The sequence below is a fragment of the Anguilla rostrata genome, chromosome 1 (assembly GCF_018555375.3).
Source record: "Anguilla rostrata isolate EN2019 chromosome 1, ASM1855537v3, whole genome shotgun sequence".
NCBI lineage: Eukaryota > Metazoa > Chordata > Actinopteri > Anguilliformes > Anguillidae > Anguilla > Anguilla rostrata.
In genome coordinates, this window is record NC_057933.1 from 56469348 (window position 1) to 56490597 (window position 21250).

At 47.9% G+C, this 21250-nt stretch overlaps 1 protein-coding gene across 8 annotated transcripts in view; it reads left to right on the forward strand.

Annotated features, from left to right (window-relative positions):
- The window catches only part of rbms3 (RNA binding motif, single stranded interacting protein), a 296845-nt gene that overhangs the window by 217005 nt on the left and 58590 nt on the right, over positions 1–21250 (forward strand). For all 8 annotated transcript variants that reach the window (XM_064343645.1, XM_064343656.1, XM_064343667.1 and 5 more), the window contains 2 exons: positions 13442–13599; positions 15291–15370. In XM_064343645.1, the coding sequence (XP_064199715.1) occupies positions 13442–13599; positions 15291–15370 (238 nt within the window). The remainder of the gene's footprint in view (positions 1–13441; positions 13600–15290; positions 15371–21250) is intronic.

Here is a 21250-nt window from a genome sequence, read left to right on the forward strand (position 1 = left end):
ACCAGCGCTATGCCTGCGGGTCTTTTAACAAAAGACAAACATTTTCATAAGGCCTCTCAAAACAGTAACTGGACAGGAGCCTCCTTCTAGAACAGTCTCCTTCCAGTACAGAGCCTCATTCCATTACAGAGTCTCCTTCCAGTACAGTCTCCTTCCAGTACAGAGCCTCATTCCATTACAGAGTCTCCTTCCAGTACAGTCTCCTTCCAGTACAGTCTCCTTCCAGTACAGAGCCTCATTCCATTACAGAGTCTCCTTCCAGTACAGAGCCTCATTCCATTACAGAGTCTCCTTCCAGTACAGTCTCCTTCCAGTACAGAGCCTCATTCCATTACAGAGTCTCCTTCCAGTACAGTCTCCTTCCAGTACAGAGTCTCCTTCCAGTACAGAGCCTCATTCCATTACAGAGTCTCCTTCCAGTACAGTCTCCTTCCATTACAGAGTCTCATTCCATTACAGAGTCTCCTTCCAGTACAGAGTCTCCTTCTAGAACAGTCTCCTTCCAGTACAGAGCCTCATTCCATTACAGAGTCTCCTTCCAGTACAGTCTCCTTCCAGTACAGAGCCTCATTCCATTACAGAGTCTCCTTCCAGTACAGTCTCCTTCCAGTACAGTCTCCTTCCAGTACAGAGTCTCCTTCCAGTACAGTCTCCTTCCATTACAGAGTCTCCTTCCAGTACAGAGTCTCATTCCATTACAGAGTCTCCTTCCAGTACAGTCTCCTTCCAGTACAGAGCCTTCTTCTCGAGCAGAGCCTCATGGCTTTGGAGATCACACCATAAAAACTGTGCCTGTCAATGTCACTCAATCAAAAAACATAGAGACCCCGCCCCCTACCCCCCTCAATATGCACTGAATGCAGTCCTTAATTTTAAGCATGTTCCCCTCTGCTCTGACCAGGGCTTGGCATTAACACCCGCCCAAATGCGGGTAGAATTCAGCAGTGGCGTGTAACTCTGCCACTCTTACCAGCCACTTTGGCGTGTGTCCTTTTGGTAGCATTTTCTCTGAAAAAAAAACATTGTAGTTTACAAAAGCCATCTGACATAAGTCAATTTGAGGTGATACTACATGATACTACAGCTCCCATGATCACTGGGTGCATATTGTGTGCTGATCCCATTGGCCCATCCATTTCACCCTCTTGTTCTTGCCTCCTCCGTCAGCTGGGAATACTGCCTAATAGATAAGAGGGTGAACTCGGCCGTAATGGAGCCACAGCCAAACACGGCGCTGCATACAAACGTGTGTACTCATAGCAGCTTCTGTGCGTTTAGTGACGCTCCACGCCAGTGGAAAATGCAGATTCAGATTCTGTGGTTGTGATCGGAGAACATGGAATGACAGTGATTGCTGCACCAAACGTAGTGAACAACAATGGCTCGGTAAAGGAGCATGAACTCCGACAGATGGACGTCCATGATTTCAAAGTCGCTTTTGTTTGTTTAGCACTGCAAAAAAAACAAAATAAGAAAGTTGGCTTGTCTGCAGTGTTTGCTGGCATATGGTGTGTGAGCCTACACAGGTGTAGTTCTTCCCTCACCGCCAATGCTGCTATTTTGTAATTGCAATTTTAAAATAGTGTAAAAAATTTTTAAAAGGTACATACATCTGCATAGCTTCAACGTTGACATTATTAAATGAATATAATCACATCTTCACATAATGCTGAAGACCTATGGCTGTACACTGGCAGTGGGTGTCTCCTGCTTGCTGAGACTGCGACTTAAGAAGAAGTACAAACACACCAGACACTGCATGCCAACATGTCGCAGACCTATTTGCTGTTTTCAAGGCTGTGTGCATGCTTGTTTTACTGTGCGTGTTTGTGCAGGGACACGTGTGTGTGTGTGTGAGAGAGAGCGGTGTTTCCATGGCTGCGCTGAGCCTGTTTTTGTTTCCAGCGGGTTGGAGCGCGCTCAGGTGCAGCGGGGCACTCTCAGGAACGCGGTTTCTACCGCGGATCACGCACACGCCTCCTCCTCCCCCTCCTCCTCCTCCTCCTGCCGGCGTCCCGTACGGAAAAGCCCCGTAGCCCCGTCTGCATTCCTCCCCAATTAAACCGTCCTCATCTGACTCCAATTACTGTAATTGTAGTAGAGGGGCACCGCCGCCCGCCTGTGTAACCGGGGGAAACGGGGGGGGTGGGGCCTGCCCCATCACTCGTCACATACGAGCCGGCTGGTCTGCCAGCACTGGCCCTGTGAGAGGAACAACAGCGAGAGCATCACGGGATGCGTGCGGATAGGGGCCGGGGCTTAGAGGGCGTATCGCGTTGCCAGGGCTCTAGGTTTTGGCTCGCTTGCGCCTCCCGCAGGTGGTTTGTGTGGCCCTGCAGCCCGCCGCAGACTGACGTGTGTAAACACTGAGAGCTGAGACAACACACAGGACCTGGCCACAGCCGAGCAGGGGGGTGCGGGGTCGGGGGGAGGGTGGGTGCTGGTGATGTCATGTAATCGTGCACCACTCCACCCAGCCGCCTGCTGCCAGACTCCTCGTCACCGCTGGTCCCGTTCATACCGATGCGGTCGAAACGTTAACCGTTCTCATGGTAAAATAAATACCATTATTCCTGTTTTGGAGCATCAAGCGAGCGTGGTAGTCTTTCCGGTTTCAGCTCACCATGCTCAGAATCCCCTCAGCCCCCAAAACCCAGGTCCAACTCACGTCCCCCCCATGTCACAGTCTCCCCAGCTCGCTCCCTCATACGCACATAACCCCTTATGTAACGCATGCACACACACATCGACAGTCATACGCACACACAGGTACAAATGCGAGCGCTCAAAGGCAGTGAGCGTGTGAGACTCTTAAAATGAGTTTCAAACGAATTCAGCGCTATCTCCGAGGGTGTTTTTAAATCTCTCGCACTGTGTGAATAAGCAGAAGTAATATAATTATAAGCTTGACACTCAGCAGAGTCTGACGTGCGGTCCACAGGGCAACGAGTTTAACACAGTGGGAGTTAAAAATCTGCTTTAATTATTTTGTTTTAATATGTCTGACCATTTTCTGGGACCTGGAGATGCTGCCAGTGAGGAACGAAGCAAGCTCTAGCGTAATTGAAACAATTAGTTGATCTGGCCCGACCTTTGACCCGCAATATCCTCTCTCTAAAGCGAAGCTGCGATAATGGCTGCTGTTTATCAGCCTCTTTCACACGCTGCCTCACCGCTCAGGAGCCTCTGTGAGCGAGAGGCGGGGCCAGAGGCGGGGCCAGAGGCGGCCTCTCCTGACGGCGCGGCATCCTAACAGCTGCCCATTTTCCCTCCGAGAGAATTAATTAGCGAATCACGTTTTTAGGAGCGCGTTGCCAAGCAGTGGGCATTCGGCGCGAGTGTGACGAATCGGACACCAGCAAAGGAAGCGACACCGTCTCCGGACTTCTCGCCGCGTCTTGATGCTGCTTCGAGCACCGTGGGCGGGAAGGCTGCAGGAGCAACAGCAAGTTCACACAGGGCTCACAGAAACTGTACATCACAGCACACACATATGGCCATCAGTTTACTGTGTGCACATATTGCCTTTTCCCTGCTTTGGTTTTAGTTCAGAAAACCTTTAATTAGCTGTGTTTTTCTGCTACAAACTCTTTCACTAAACCAAAATGTCAGCATGCGTGTTATAGGATTTTCAAAGCCTTTCTATTTCTGTACGTTGATAAAGACCTTAAGCCACAGAACATACTCAGAGGCCTTTCCAAGGTCTACTTTCTCTTTGCCATAGAAACCTTCTGATGTCATTGATTCCATCATCCATGCCCCATGTGTACAAAGAGTAGGTGCAGATTTGTCCAAGTACTGACAAGGGAGCATGTGACAGACTCTTTAGTATCAGACGGAAATGCAAAGAGATGGAGTTTAACATCATTTTCTCAGCAGGCAATTTCTCAGTATAGATGTATGATTAATTTTCCCATCTTATAGTCTTCTTAAAGTCTATTTATTTTGTCTTGAAATGGACGGGAGAGAAGTGAAGTATTTCCTAACGATGCGAGCCTAACCACAGCGCTGATAGACAGTGCCCTTGCCTGTCACCTGCTGTTTCAGTCTAATTAGCGGCCGTCTTGTTTGGATGGTAATTACTTTTAGCACTTTGAGTCTGCGTGTTGGTGCTGGGTTTCAGCTTGGTTCCTGGCTGAGTCCTGGCAGGCCCGTGGGCGTGGATGTTCTCCGTTGTGTGAGGTGCTAGGCATGTGTGAAGGTTCAGGCCTTGAAGTGAGCCAGCTTCTGGTCCTGCTTCTTGTCTGCAAAACCACAAAACCCGGCGAGCTTTGAATGTTAAATATACACACTCGCATGGAAAACGGACCAAAAAACCCATTCAAAACTAGACTACACCTACAGTAAGTATATTTTCCCCAATGAAAAACAATTGCATGAGGCCCTGACGTTCCCTGTACATTTCCTGTATTTGTCCTTGTGGGCATTTTGGGGAATGATATGAGGCATGGAGGGGCGGGTGAGGGGAGACAGGCTTCTTTACTCTTGGCGGTGGGGTTACGGGATCGTTCTTCACAGAGGCTCTTTCACAGCAGATCCTCCACCCCGTACCCTCCTGGGGCTCTGTGTTCTGGCCTACGGGACTGTTCTAGAACACTGCCACCAAGTCTGTTTAAAAGCACATCTTCCGGAAAAGACCAGCCGCTCTGGTATTACAGGCATATTATAATTATTGTCATTGTTTATTTATCCAGAAGTGAAATTAGTCTGTGTTTATCTGTTATCAGGATAGAGCTGAGGGTCTGTGCAGTCACAGAAAGAAGCTTCCCCCCTCTGCAGCTCAGTCTCCACACAGTAATCCAACACAACCTCCCCTGACCCCCTCAAAAAATCCGCTGACCCCCAACCCCCCCCACAACACCCACTCACCACTTCCTGCCATTGAGCCTGCTACCTTCAGCAAACGCACGTGGCACGAAGCCAGTCGCATTGATTTATGAATACGAGATTTTAGGTGATTTATGAATACAGGATTTTAGGTCAGAGTGTGTTCTCCTTGGCTGGAGGTTTGCAGAACATTCACACTTCTGGAAAAGAGGGGATTATGGGAGGTAAAATAGGGCTGTTGGCCAGTGTGGTGAGGTCGTGTGAAGTGTGGTGTGGGGTGAGGTGTGGTTTGGTGTGTTGTGGTGGGCTGTGTGGGATGGCTTGTGGGTAATGCTGGAATGTTTCATATTTCTTTCTGTTTTGCTTCAGTTGTACCATGATTCAAGCCAATTCAAAGATTATGGAGGCCCAAAATATATGTGTAACTGAAATGTTAATGTTTTTGTTTAATTTACATATTCTCACTGCGAAAGCAATAATAGTAGTAGTCCAGTTATCAAAATTGTGATAGGTATTAACTACCACCTTATTACACGCACCTACTGTATGCATTTATGTGTACTTTCAGTGTATGCATTTTTTTTTTGAAGAATCATTTAAAGAAACTCATACATAAACATGAAAGGTTGGGATTTCATTGCTCCCATAAAGCTTTGACTTCTCGCCAAACCAAAGTTTTCACTTTGAAGGCCCGCATTGCGAGTTTGAGGCAGTCATCAGATAAGGAAGCCTGTGGACTCCAGCAAGCAGCACTGAAAGAGGGCCTTCTGTCCCGAGTGGCCAGGTGCTGGAGACGAGCTCACACCCTCTAGAGGAGACACTCAGAATTGCATGAGCGTTGTGTGTTCCTGACCCCGTGCCTGCTGTGTGTTTGAACACTCTCTCTGTGCAGATACTGTCGCTGTTAAATACATAGAGATACTGGGTAATGCTCTGCTTGTCTACGCGGAATACTGGAGAGCAGCGGCACACCTCTGGGTTACAGAAAGGTGCGAATGATTTATCGTGAGGGCTTAATGGGTTGGACTAAAAAAAATTCAGCTACACTTCATTATAATGGGTGGTTTATTCCATCGGAAAGCCATTTAAAATGGGGTCTTAATACTTATTAAGTTGGATGTATCAGATCTAAGAAGTAATGAGAGAATATTTGGTAAAAAAAAATGGTAAAATGGACTGCATTTATATAGCGCTTTTATCCAAAGCGCTTTACAATTGATGCCTCTCATTCGCCAGAGCAGTTAGGGGTTAGGTGTCTTGCTCAAGGACACTTTGACACACCCAGGGCGGGGTTTGAACCGGCAACCCTCCGACTGCCAGACAATTGGTCTTACCTCCTGAGCTATGTCACCCCTTTAAGGCATTATTTCCATTGGTCACTGGTATACCACCGATATACCAAAAAATTGTATTTGTAAATATTTCAGGCATGAAATGATGTGCTTAAAAAGTCCAGAAGGGCTCCTGCGTCCCCCCCACCCCCTACCCCTTCCCTGCCTGGCCTTGCTCCCACAGGCTGTTTGAGGTGACAGCTGCTGAAGTCCTGTGGAAACGGTGAGGTAATGAAGGACCGTGCGACCGCGCTTCCAGAACGTTCCGTGGCCGAGCTGGGCCCAGCAGACAGGACCCTGTCCGTCGCAGACTTTATTTAATGCGCCATGAGTTTCAGCCACGCTGCCGCTCACGGTAAACAGACTGTGGAGTAAACACAGCACTGGAACCATCATCGCCTGTAGGCCGTGACAGTAACAGGGGAATTGCTGAGATCTTTGGTGCAGCTCCCATTTGGTACATAGCATGGCACAGAGCCCGTTCATCAATCTGAAACACTAAGTATTTGCCTTTATTAGCATTTTAAACGTTTGCAGATCATAGTTATGGATATTTACTGAAGCACCTGCATCTTGCTCAAACACGCTAGCAGAATGGTCCACCCAGGACTCCAACCTGCCAGAGAGATCCGATGAAGCCTCTGATCCACATGGCGTCGGTGTGCAGCCGGATCTGAAGGCCTGTGATTAAGTCACGATGCGTCCTCTGATTCGGCCTGTATGTTTTCACTGCGTCTGAGGGGAGCATGCGTGACCGTGTGGGTTTATGTTGAAAACAGCTGGCGAGGCACACGCCAGTAGACAGAGCGGCCAGTGAAGCCTGCTGCGGTCCTGGAGGGAGGAATGTCTTCGGATGTTTCTGGACATTTCTGGGCCCCTGGGTGTTGTGTGATAAGGGGCATGGAAAGGCCTGCTGGCATTTTTTCTCCACTGCCAGCAGAATGTGTGTACCACCAGCCCCCTGCAGAATGAGGCTGGTAGTGAGTGCACCAGACAGGCGTGGAGGGACAGTGGACAACGTCCATCCAGCCTTCAGGAAATGACATCACTACATGACTGGCTCTTGGGCTTGGAGTGATTCAGAGAGTTTAATGACGCTCTGAATGATTATCAGGTAATAAAAGCCAGCATTTCCAAAGAACGCAGCCTCTGGTTTAGAGATAATGTGCGTATTTGACAGTTACAAATTTTGTATTCAAGCTTTTCAGCTATTCTAGGGGAAAAATCTAATTTAAAGAACTTTGGACCTCATAAATGCAAATTACATGGTAGCTTTCTCACTCTCCTTGCAGATTAAGCTGCTTCATATTGGGGTAATGGACGTAAACATTTCACTTAGACAGCCGCAGAGTGTTTTTTCTGTTTCCCTTCAGAAGAGGCGGCTGGGAGGGGAGGTTTTCCCTGTTAATAAAACAGTCTGGTATGAATTTTTTTATCTTTTTAATATTATCTCACTGAGAAAGAAATCAAATCAAAGCGTGGGGCTGTGATAAAATTGGTGGAATGCGTGTTGACCCATTTTAAATTGGAATGCGTCATTTGTGGAAATTCACAGCGGTTTGGGGTGACATCGTGCTGGCAATTTACACGCTTGACGTGCGGCCTAATCCCTCTGTGATATGTTGAGGGTTATGTCGGGGTTATTAAAATGTAGATGGGTGTAGCTGTTTATCAGACCTCATATGTGGAATATTTTTCATTTACCAGTTAATAACTGCATATTTTTGAGGATTTCAATAGTGAAAGTTTGGACGGGCGTTAGCTGGAATACTTTGAGGGACAAGATTTGGCACTTTTCCACTTCCAGTATCACCCATGTCCTTTCACCATAGACAAAGTGGCCATTACATTTTGTGCCTTTACAGGCTACTGGCCATCTCTTTGTTCTTAGGTAATGTTTGTGTATTTCTCCCCTCTTCTTCAGTAGTAGTGAGCATTAGATTTGGAAGGTTATGTGTGTTTGTGCACACGCGTGTGCATGCGTGTGTGCGTGTGCGTATGCGTGTGTGCGTGTGTGTGTGTGTGTGTGTGTGCATGTGCGTGTGTGTATATGTGTGTGTGTGTATGCGTGTGTGTGTTTGTGTTTGCAGCTATTCTCAGTTCCTGATGTGGGGCCCATACAGGGCCAGTGCCAGCCCACAGATGCATGCATCCCAGCAGCGAGCACGATTAGCCCTCAGTGGAAACGAAGGGAAACAGGCTCACGCTATGAGCAGTCACACGGTGCTGTACATTTGTCATGTTGCTACTGGCCAGAAATGATCCATCAATGAGACTTTGCCACCCTCTGCTGTTACTCTGTCTCACCAAATTTTATGACATTTCTTTTCAAGCTTCAAAACATGGGTGCTTGTTATATCACTTCACCAATAACTTTAATTTTGAATTATAATTTTACAACTCATAATTATTTCTGTATAATTTCTTGATGTTATTATGTAGAAGTTGTATGTAGGGAAAGCAGCTGGATGTTGTATCTGCTTTTATAAATGATTTGCTCTGTCCTACAATAAACCTGACCCTCGTCTTCATTAGTGGATGGATGATGAACAGAAATGGGCAGGATCTGAGACTTAGGGTGTAGCATCTGATCAGTGAATGCAGCTCTCTGAACCTGAGCACAATAAACAGACCGGCCAAAGCAGGCAGCCCCCGCCTGTGATCCCTGAACTTCCCTGCTGGCTCTGCACCCTGAGCTTTGATTCATGTTGCACGCATGCGTTTGTGGCAGAACAGAGCACAGCTAGGCCCTGCAGCCCAATGCTGGAACAGGTTTTACCGCCACTACACATTTCTGCTGTTCGCTCCAGCGTGTGAGGGAACATCCGTGTTCTGATTGGCTGACGATCAGAACCGACAGAGGCTCGCCGCTTAGCTATTTAGCTGGCTGGCATCTTCTGCAGACTTCGCATTCTCCCAAAGTCATCGCTACGTTTGCAGCGGGGTTACACAAGCCATTGCCATTTGGCTCTTGATTTGTAGCTTGCGTTGGCCTTGTGGTGTGAGTCACTGACTCATTTGGACCAATCAAGGACTTCGCTCACCATAGAAAAGGGCTATGATTTATTAAAATCTGTGAGTCACACATCATTACATTGCATTACATTACATCACATCACTTAGCAGATGCTCTTATCCGGAGTAACTTAGGAAAGTGGAGAACATCAGTGTCAGTATAATAATATAATAACCGCACATGATAGCTGCAGCCCATTAAGGCTTTATGAAGGCTCATTACGACATTTGGCTGGTATGGAGGGCGGTGCTCCTTTCTACAAGACAGAATAAGGATGGTTGTTTATATCATCGGGTAATCAGATTTGACTCCGGAATGTTCCACTGCCGCGGTTACGGTCCCATTTGAGGGCCTCGGCTGATGTTTGTTTTCCTTGAGTGCTGGCCTTTAACAGCACAGCACCTGTTTTGCAGTGATGAAGTCCTCCGGGTTCACCTTCCACCAGTTTCTCTGTGATAGAAAAGATGAGTTTATGCAAGCTGTTTATACCGCTGCTCCATCAGGAACCCAAATCCAGTGGTGTGATGCATGATGGGAGACTGAGGCTTCACCAGCCTCGTAATGGGTGGAGCCACTGTACCATATGCTTTTAGTCGCTGCATTGTATGAACTAATCAGAAGCCTGATTGGTTGAGGGCTGCAGGTTTAGCCAGGAAAAGGCTGTATTTGTGTAGTGACAATGTGGTGGTGGTGGTGGGGGGGCTGTCACAGGTTTTCCACCCCCGGGGAGTGACCCTGGACGGCTGCTTTGGAAACAGCAGCCCCTGCAGAGGCCTGTCATTTTTAACAGCCAGTGAAACCCAGCTTTTAGAGCGGGCCCTAATCCTGCTCCCATGCCGCGAGTCTGGAGGGGGGAGAGAGGGAGCGAGGCGACGGGCGCGTGAAAAGGAGGGCAAAGGAAGAGACAGCGTGAAGAAGAACAGAAAGAGCCTCGCAAGAGAGCGAGAGAGGGAACAAGACTGGCAGGGAGAAAGAGAGGGAGAGGATGTATGGAGTGAGAAAAAGAAGACAGCGGGGGGAGGGGCAGGGGAGATAGCTAGAGAGCATCTGGGTGTTGAAATACAGCGTATCGTTCCACACGCCATAAAAGTGCTGCTGTCTCACCGTTAATCATATCAATCCGCCGTCCCCCCTGGCTGAGCGCTGTACGTCCTCCCGCCCCCCTGCCTTTTACACGGCCGAGACCATTTTAAGAATGCATCAAAGTGCTCATTAGCCATAGCCAGGCATCCATCACTGCATCGCCCCACCCCCCCTCTCTCTGGTTAAATATATTGACATGGCAGAACCAAAACTGCTGAAATATTAAATAACTGGCAAAGCCCTTTGGCTCCTCCAATGAGCTCCATCCGTCACTCGGACAGGAGCGGGAGGAGGAAGAGGAAATGCTGGGCCGAAGGCTCCCTCCCTCCCCCCCCCCCAGGGGGAGGACGGCTAATTCCCGCCATTAAGAGCCGGCTTTCCATTAACCTTCCCCTGCCTCTCTGGGCAGGGAGCGCCGGTCTCCACCGAGCGCGTGCATGTGAAGGAGGGGGAGGGAGGGAGAGAGAGAGGCTGAGAGAGACATAGAGAGAGAGAGAAAGTGCGAGAGTGGGAGGGAGGGAGGGAGGGAGAGGGAGAGATGGAGGTAGTAAAGAAAAGATTGAGATAAAGATGCGCTTCCTGTTTTATTGCTAAAAATTCTCTGATATAAGAGAAGCATTCTTTCTTAACGCTTTTCTCCTGTTTCCCCCAATTTGTTTGCCCAGTGGTATAGATCAGGGCCCCCTGCCACAGCCTCCACTATTGATTTGGGAGAGCGCAGACAAGCATGTGCTCTCCTCCAAAGCACATTATCAGCCGCTGGAGAAAAGCATTCCATAATCTTGTTTTTCATCATAAACAACTTACCCTCCCTGACAAAGGATGAAAAACTGTAAATCCTGTTAGTAAAAAGACCTACAGCCCCCAGCTGTGGCACAGTTTCAGTCTGCATAACCTGAGGAACTACATTCTCGACATTTTTATTTCATCAGTATTTTTATTTTTTATTTTTTACCATGTAAGCATTATTGTGCGGTTTGGAAATGTGTGTGAATGTGTTTCCTGTCAGTAATGCACATTGCAGTGCATTATGGGCTCTCAGTGCCCCTCACCACTTTCTGTCTTTTCTACCGCTGGTGGCATAATATTTATTTTGAATCAGCGATTTTGACTGTTGGGCCTGAATCAGGATGGAATCTCTCTCCAGTTTTGCACGCAGTGCTGTTGGCCCGGGGGGGACGAGTCTGTGTGTGGCCGTGTCTCGCACGAGGTCATGACATTATAACTGAGTCTGAATGGGTCTTCAGGGAAAAGGCACGGTCATTATGCTGCATGCAGACAGCTGCATTGTCTTCCATGTGGAAGAATGAGGGCTGCACACTGCATGTGTTTCAGCACAGTTACATGTGTGTCTCTGGAGGAGACAGGCCTGGCTCTGTGCAGAGAAAGACGATGGTGGAATTTGCTGAGCCAGTACCTCTGAGAGGACGAGAGAGAGAGAGATTCCAGTGAGGGGGAAGAGAGAGAGACAGAGAGAGACAGAGAGAGACAGAGAGGGAGAGAGATTGGAGTGGTGTGATTGGAGTCTGAAAGGCCGTTGTTATTTAGTGTTTCCTTGTGTTTGTGAATGTCGGTCATTTCTTACCTTTGACAAGTACGGGGAGACATGCCACAACTAGAAAGCGATGAAAACCATGGTCAAGGACCAGTCAAGGAACAGTAATGATAGTGAGTATAATAAGTGAGGTGAACTGACAGGAGAGTCTCAGTATAATGTAAGCGCTTGGCACTTGTGGTCTCCTATTGGGACTCTGAGAAGATCTGAGACTCTACTCTGCAGCTGCACACAGCAAACCAGCCAGCTCCCAGAAGGAGAAAGTGCATCCAGTGCAGCTGCTCCACACCACTCCAGGGTTCAGCTCAGTCTCCTCCCTATCAGGTCTCCCGCACAGTGTGGGGTCTGGTCTGGTGCACAACCCACCGTTCCAAGTGGTGACCAGTAAAGCAGCTTCTGCAGGGGACAGAATGAGCTGCTTAAGTCTATAGAGAGCCTGTTAAAGACCCTAATCAAAGGGCCACAGAGAGCAGGGAACTCTCAGATAATGCCACTTATGACCAGCACCCCAGTGGTCCAGCACTCTCCCATGAGCAGCCCGGTGTCCATAATGTCCCTGCTTCTCTGTGTCTAATGATTATGGGGGGCTCTAACCGAGCCCAACAGTTATTAAAGATCTTCTAGTTACAATAAAAAGGGCCCCGGCCCACCCGCGTTATGTATGGGTGCAATTATTCCCACGGTGTCACTGCAATTCCACCGCGCTCTCCCTGGCTTGTGATAACGGTGATGAACGGACTGGCTGGAACTCCTCTTCCTGGTAATTGTTTAGAATGAAGCCCTCGGTGAGCGGGGTCCGCAGTGCTTGCGCTCCTGGTCACTAATTATTCCTGCGTGCGTTGATGCTATCAGCTCCGCGCGTTTTTAACTGCTGAGTAAACGCCCTCATTACCCGGCCCCGCGTTCCCCTTCGCTCGCCTCTCGCCACGGGGGGCAGAGGCGGGAAACGCGGCGGGCTCTGCTGAACGCCAGCGGTGTCCCCACTCAGGGTGTTCTCCTGCGGAACTCACTTACATGCAGCGCAGTGCTGACAGGCACAGTTAGACATTACACTGTATGCCACGCACGTCACGTTGTGTATATTTGTGCGTATTTACAATGCGCAATAAATACAGCGTGCAGTTAGCCGTATTCTGTATATAGCATGTACAATGGCCACGTACACAAAGAATAATATTACAGCCTACAGTAGTCATATTCTGTATACACTACATTGTGTTCCATAGCCATATTCGCAACATAAAGTGTAGGCCAGACAGAAAATGCCCCAGAGTGATAAGCATCTTCTCAAGGTAAAATGCGCACTGGTGATGGCAAGCAGCCAAATACCATCAGTGGTTTTAGGCTGTTAATTTCTCAATAAGTACTGACAGGAGACTGAGGCCCCACAAACCCAACAATCGGGTTCCTGTCACGTTCTGCTAATCACTAACTTGCATGGACCGCCGAAAAGATTTAGCCCTCTGTGAAAACACTGTGATTGGTTAAATCCAAGGGAGTCACTGACTATCCGGCAGCTCCAGTAATTTTGGGGCTTAAGAGGTCTCCCCCCTGCTGTGGCTCCTTTTAGGTCTGAGTTTGTGCTTGTGGCGGTTCCCAGTGAAACGGCTCTCCTCTCTTCCCTCACAGCAACAGGAGCAGGACCCCACGAACCTGTACATCTCCAACCTGCCGGTGTCCATGGACGAGCAGGAGCTGGAGAACATGCTCAAGCCCTTCGGCCACGTCATCTCCACGCGGATACTGCGCGACGCCAGCGGGGTCAGCCGGGGGGTGGGCTTCGCCAGGTACGCCCCGCCCCAGCCCCGCCCCGCCCCGCCCTGCCCTGCCCTGCCCTGCCCCAGCCCTACCCTACTCAGCCCTTCACCACCCATATTCACTCAGTTTGGACAGGCAATGCAGTGAACACAATGATATATTCATTTACTCATCTACCCATTAGGGCTTAATATGACCTGACTGTATAGAGCTAACATTGTTAGTTACACTGTCAGAATATAAGCATGCTGTATTTCCTCCTGTTCTCCTGTAGTAATGTGCATGATCCCTGTGGGTGCAGAATATAGTGTCAGTTTGCGTAAAATAAAAGACCTGTAGTGCTAATCCATAAACAGTCACAAGCTGTACCCAGAAGGTGCTCCTTATAGAAGCATGCTTTGTGACCGATGGGACTCAGGAGAGCGCCCTCACACCCACGCCAGCTCCCCAGCTTTTCTGGGTAAAGTGCAGTGTGTTGGCAGGACTGGGCGCTCGCTGACAGAGTGGCCCTGTTGCCCGGCTGTGGCCACCTGTTTGGTGCAGGTCAGCAGGGACGGGAGGTAATTGAGTGTGGAGTGGGGCCAGCGAGCTGACAGATGTTCGGGGAGAGAGGGGGGTGTTAGAGAAGGTAAACCAGCCTTAGTGTTTCTGCACCCTCCATTACCGTTATCAGGCCCCATTAAGGCCAGCGGGTTGCTAATTATTTTGAACAAGACTACCTAATGTCATTAAGCATTATTCTTCAGAGTGGGCCTGCTTAAACCACACCCCTGTAGGTTACTACAGGGCAGAGAGAGAGAGAGAGAGAGGGGGAGAGAGGGAGGGAGAGAGAGAGAGCGAGAGAGAAGGGAGGGAGGGAGAGGGAGAGGGAGAGGGAGGACCACAGCCTGGCATAGTAACCACAGCCTGGCCATTGAGAAAGGCCATTACAAACTGTTGGAGTTGCCCAGGGGACAAAAGGCCGGGAGGTCATTTTCAAAGAAATGACTGACATAAATTATTGGGATGGCAGGTATGCCATCCGCCAAGTTACAGCTTGGCGGCGTATGCCCCATTCCTATACAGCACAGAGAGTTTTGGAACTTTTCAGGGTTCCCTACAGAACTACAGTAACCTCTATGACTAAAGACTCCCAGCCCTTCATTAAATTCTATACAATCTGTATACTGCAGCCTGGAACTCATTGCAAGTGTGTCTCTCTCTCTCCCTCTCTCTTTTTCTCCCCTTTTGTCTTTCTGTGCTTGTTTCCTCCCACCTCTCTCTTTCTCTCTCTCTCCCTCTCCTTTGTCAAGTTCAGACTTCTAACAAACCACTCCTGTTTGCTTGTCAAGTCTGTACAAAAAATCAAGGGAATGCTGAGGTTAGGGACTGACATTTTTCTTTGTATCAATCCCTCCATCAATCTTGAATTGATATGTAACATTCAAGGAGTAAGCAGAATATTGACTTCATTTCTTTCATTCCATTGCACTGCCTGAAATTAATCAAAATCGCAGTCTTCTTTTATGCCTGGCAAACTTCCGAAAAAATCCACACATTCAAACACAGACCCGCACGTAGTATATACATGCGTACATGTGCACACACACACCCACACACACATACACACTCACATGCTCAAACACACACGCACACACACACACACACGTGTACACACACACACAGCAGGTATCTCCCTCTGTGTGAAAGATGCTTTGATCGAAGTTCTCTTTCCTTGCAGAATGGAGTCCACTGAAAAATGTGAAGTGGTGATTCAGCATTTTAATGGGAAATATCTGAAAACTCCTCCCAGCATCCCCAGTAAGTGTGCTGCTGTTTGTCTTCCAGTTTTTGGTTTGTTTTGGATGTGATTTTCTGTTCTGAGTTCACTGAAGGCTGTTCAACTATTTTAGTAGGTAAATGCCATTTTGAAAAGAGCAGTGTTAAAAGGTAGCCTCTACCTGTTGTTTTTTTGTTGCCATCTAGTGGCAAAGGGAAGGTATTGTCGTTACCTTGAGGGAGCTCTTGCGGGAGCTACTCAGTGTAATAACAGGTAAGGGGAAGACTGCTGTAGTTTAAAATTCTGCCAAAGTTGTAAATGAACAAGGATGTCTTCTGTGCAAATAAAAAAATTTGATGCAAGGCAATCCAATTTACAGCAGAATTGGGCCCGTTTGCTATGCGTCCCAATTATTAAACTCCATTTTGTAGTACATTGAGCTGCGGTCATTTTGAGACTGAGTCAGGGGCGTGAAGTTTTCAGAGCCCACGGAGACTCTGAACTGGGTAAATTTAAAAGCTCCCTGTAAATGTCATTTCGCTGTAATATCAAACCACTCCTGTGTCCTGCCGCTGGGCTACATAGCAGGCCCTGGTAAAAGTAAATCACTCATTTATGTTGATTTTTCCAAAGAATGAGTTTCTCTCTCCGTCACCGCCGCTGATGGGAAGGCCAAGGCCCCTTAGACCTGCTTGTAATTGGAGTGGAGCCTTTACCTCACGCAGGGAGTGCCCTGCCTGTTCAGCTGCAGGACAATGGAGGCACGTCCCAAAATAACTGAGGAAAGGGTCAAGTTCACCGTAGGGTTCTGACTGAAGGACGCTGCAGCGACCCACCCTTTCTCATTTACCCTTTCAATTTCTCACCCACTCCCTTGACTCACTCACTCACTCACATGTTCACTCGCACTCTCACTCGCTCCCTCCCTCCCAGCTGAAGTTCACACACCGGGGCCCAGTCTGCACTGACGCAAGCAGACTGCAGGTGCCCAGTCGGGTCCCAGGATGAACACCCTCCTGGGCACCACTAGGGCCAGCTCCGCACCGCGTTTCAGGGCTGCCTGCCACGGTTGGCTCCTGCGCACCAGGATTGGGTTCCAGACTGTGGGGCGTATCACTGCACCAAGGTCTAACGATTGAGCTGGACACGCTGTCCAACAGCCTTATTTTGGAAGTATTTGATTCTTTAGCTAATGTAGCTTTGATAGCCCTGAGAGGTACATTTTCCACCCATTCCCACTGCTGGCATCTTTGTTTAAAACATACTGGTTCAGTGCATTTGGCTTGCAGTAAACCTATGGGGTGTATCTGTAGACACTTCCTTCAGTCATAAATGGAAGTGGGCCTTCTGTCTGTTCCCACATAATCTGCTGCGACTAAGCTTTGCTTTCATGCTTTTCTGGAGTTTAGTAGATCGACTGAAGATGGAATGCGTCTGTAATATGAATTCTCTCATTAACCATTTTTTGCTTTATGGTGATTCTCGATAAGCTGTCATTGCTCTGTGGGAAATGCAGAGGGATGAGAGACGTTATATCTCTTCGCAGTCGCTCCTGGGAATCTTGACGTTGTTTTCCTGCTAAATTTAGACGGCCGCTGGATGATGACAAATGCAGGCTTCTTCCCCACTGCGTCGGGGTGATTTATTTTGGCGAAGCGCCGCTGTTTCCCTCCTCCGACGCATCATTCACAGTCCGGCCCTGAGTGTGCTGCGCACAGCCTGCGGTGTAACCTTGCCAAAGTCACCGCTCGGCCTGCGTGTGCGCACCGGCGCATTAGCGTGTGCGTGTGCGCGTGCTTGCGCGAGCGCCCGTGTGCCAGGAAATATGCTTGACGCATGGGTAGCCTAGTTCGCTAACAAACACGGTTATTTCAGAAACCTTATTCGCCAACCAGCGCGGTTGTCATGGCGTCAACATTGCTGATGTATGCAGCGTGTCAAGTGTTAAGATCCGTCAGCGATAAGATATTCCCCCCCCCTCCCCCACCCTGAGTGAAACGGTGTGGAGGGGTCCTGGCTGACCACAGGCCCTGTGTATGATGGGTCTGGTTTTTAGAGAAGGATGAGCCCTGCGGGGCAGTGGGACACACCTGAGCCAATCCCTGAGGTCTCCCTGCACTCATAGGACTTTACGCGCACTGACCAGGGCACAGCTCCCCCAGCTGGCCATGGTGGAGAGTGCAGGATGTGTCTCACAGGGAAATGTTACTGGGGAACACACTTGCTTACCTAAGTGAAAATAGCAGTAACAGCAGTGTCGGTTTGTACTGGTCTTTGCTTCAAAGGTTTGTGCTGCTTCATTGTGGGAGTATCAGAGGAAAGTGTATTCTTGAAAAGGTTAATATTAGACTGTCCTACTCTATCATTTACTTTGGCATTGCCTGCTAGGTGTGTTCTATAATATGCTGAAAGCTATTCATTGTAAATGGCATTTCAAAGTAGGCTTAATTGTTAATTTATCCCAGTGCTGTTTATATAGTCCAGGATTGTCCAGGTTCCCTGCTGGTGCTGCTGAAGGTTGAGATTGATGGTCTTCTCTCAGAACATGGCCCTGTCATTGGGGATGCTCTGCTCTTCAGTGCCAGAGCTAGGGCCTTCAATTTACACTGGCCATGTATTTTCAACTGAGATGCCTGCCAAGAGAAAAACCGCTCTTCTAAATGCAGGTAAAAGCCTGCTGTAATATCTCAGTGACAGAAGAGTTCCTCCTGTTGTAGTATATCAGTAACAGAGCGGTTTCTCCATCTGTAATTTCCCAGTTGGAGTTGTTTCTCCTCTTATATTCCAGTAACAGAGGGGTCTCTGTGAAAGAGCGGTTTCTTCTTGTGTAGCATCTCAGTGTAAGAGTGTTTTCTCCTTGTGTAGCATCTCAGTGTAAGAGTGTTTTCTCCTTGTGTAACATCTCAGTGAAAGAATGGTTTCTCCTTGTGTAATATCTATGTGTAAGAATGGTTTCTCCTATTGTAATGTGTCAGTGGCAGAGTGGTTTCTCCTATTGTAATACGTCAGTGGCAGACTGGTTTCTCCTATTGTAATACGTCAGTGGCAGACTGGTTTCTCCTATTGTAATGCGTCAGTGGCAGAGTGGTTTCTCCTGTTGTAATGTGTCAGTGGCGGAGTGGTTTCTCCTGTTGTAATGCGTCAGTGGCAGGGTGGTTTCTCCTGTTGTAATACGTCAGTGGCTGAGTGGTTTCTCCTGTTGTAATACGTCAGTGGCAGGGTGGTTTCTCCTGTTGTAATGTGTCAGTGGCGGAGTGGTTTCTCCTGTTGTAATGCGTCAGTGGCAGGGTGGTTTCTCCTGTTGTAATACGTCAGTGGCTGAGTGGTTTCTCCTGTTGTAATACGTCAGTGGCAGGGTGGTTTCTCCTGTTGTAATACGTCAGTGGCTGAGCGGTTTGCCCTGCTGCACAAAGCTATGGCGTCATTGGCAGTCCTTCAGTCCTTCACTGGCAGCTTTCAGATCCTTAGAGACCCGTGCTGCAGGTCAGCTCCAGAGGCTGTTTCACATTACATTACATCACACTGATTTAGTGGGCAGAGCTTATCCAGAGCGATGTACAGAAGGGCACAATGTCAGCATTAGCCTCGGAAACACAGCATACGATATCGCCAAGAAGACACCAAAGGTCCATTTGTAATCGATAAGTGTGAAGTTATTGCACATTCTATGTGATGCAGCCAAACTAGAAGCATTCACTGGAAGCATTTTCATCACAGCAAAATGTGAACTGCACTTACTTTACTTACTCATTTCTAATACAGTACATGTTCCTTCTGGGTTAAGAAAGGCCATCCTGCCATACCCTTACTGTCAAAATGAATTATGTGCATGGAACTTGTCTTGAAATGTAAATTATTAGTGATAGATTATTTTTCCCCCATAATTTTTGTTACATTATAATACCAATGAGGGCCAGATTACTGTAAATTGTTTCTGGGCACAACGCAAGTCTGTTGTTTGACCCCCAAATAAGCCAAGTAATTTCTTCCCTTAGATGCAAAATTCAGAATGTTCATGGCATTGTGTAGGCCGGCACACAAGGCTGCAGGAAACCGCAGACAATACTCATTCACAGATGATCCACTTCTGACGCAGGCTATGGTTACACAGCTTTTATGTGTCGCCAGTGATCGTGCGCACCATTAGGGTGAGCTGGCTAGCTGGCTAATGACAACAAGGCTGTGACAGTCAGTAGCCGACACTAACCTTACCAGGACAAATATATGGACAAAACAACCATCTAACTGAAATAGCTTTAAGCAATAGCCTATCATCCTTAGGTTTTGTCCAAAATGCACAGATTGCACAAGCAGATTTCATACGTGGATATGTGACATACATCAGAGTGGACGATTGTGAACATCAGAAACATTTGCTATCATATGTACCTGGCACACTAAGTAGTGGGTGGCCATTTAGTAAACCAATCTCTTGTTCAAGACTCACCATTCGAGATCTGTTTTTTCTCCAGGTAGTGCATCTGCCAGTCTGAGGTGCTGAAACCCCTTTATTTGTAACAAGCCAGTTTGGGAAAAATATGCTAATACAATATTCCAACCATAAAAAACGAGAAGCCTACATGTTTTTAGTACTTAGCACTTGCATCTTTTTTATCTTCCTAATGTCTAGTAACTATGAAGCTCACTAAACGGAATTATCAGTTAAACTCATCTGTCATAGCAAAGCCATAATTAAATAGTGTCACTGGGAGATTAAATTTTTATTAATGTCTTTGGCTTATATCCGCCATCCCAAACTATGTTTTCATCTCAGCACCCTATCGGAGAGGAGTTTGCTGTCCATTATCACTCTAAGGATCTTGGCAGTTGAAGAGGTTGCCACTGTGCTGCCATCCAGGGTGAATGAAAGGTGAAGCAGGGGGAGGACTTGGCTGGGAATTATAGCACCTCCGTTTTAGCCAAGTTTAGCATACAGTAGGAGGAGATGACAGAACCAAGGGACTGGGTACATGTCCCTACCTCTGTGTATGTAAGTGAGTTTTCATGCGTGTAATTATGCCTATGTGTGTTTGTGGTAATTTGTGTGTGTGTATGTGTGTGTGTGTGTGTGCCTGTGTGTGAGTGTGTGTGTGGATAAGGCTTCTCTTTACTCGAGCTCTGGTGAAAGCCATAAGGCTGAATGGCACCTTTGTGCAGCTCTAATTGGCCGTTGGTTTTGTTTTTTTAATGAGTGTTCAGCGGATGACTCATTGTCCCACTAGCCATTAAGAGAGAGAGCGAGCGAGTGTGTGTGTGTGTGTGTGTGAGAGAGAGAGTGTATCTGAGGGCTGGGGATCCCAGCTCCCCGATCTTTAAAGCAGGGTGCAGGAACAATGCTGAGACACTCAAATTTTCACAAGAGGCTTTACGAGTCAGTGGAAAGCCATCTCAAGATTTTGATGTGTACGTTGACCTCCTGCGATAATGTCAAGGAGACAACGCTGAAACGAGCAGCTCTTCTGTCTCTCAGTGTTCCCATGCCCAAATGGCCCCCCAAAGTCAGCAGGGCTGATTGGTGCCTATATGACATGTGTGAGGGTGTGGAGATTGTAAGACAGGAGTGTGGCTGGCAGCCTTATCTCCACAGTGGCATCTTTAGGTGCCTTCCTCACCTGCACTGCATTTTGGGATACCTCAAGTTGAGGCGTTGGGATGTCATTTGAGTCTTACCCACCCTGCCGTAGATGAACACACAAGCGTGTCTCTTTTCAGAAGAGTGTCGCTGGAGGGAAATGAAGAAAGGATATGCTCTGACATATCGCTCGTCTAAAAGCCCCGGACTTCAAAAGATGGATAAATATACTGAGGTCTCGGCTACAGTAATGGATTGAACCTTGAGGAAGGAGCATTGATATCAAAGTTCTGAACTCAGAAATAGCCTGCCATTGATTTCTGTTCTTTCTTTCTGGACTGCAGCGAGA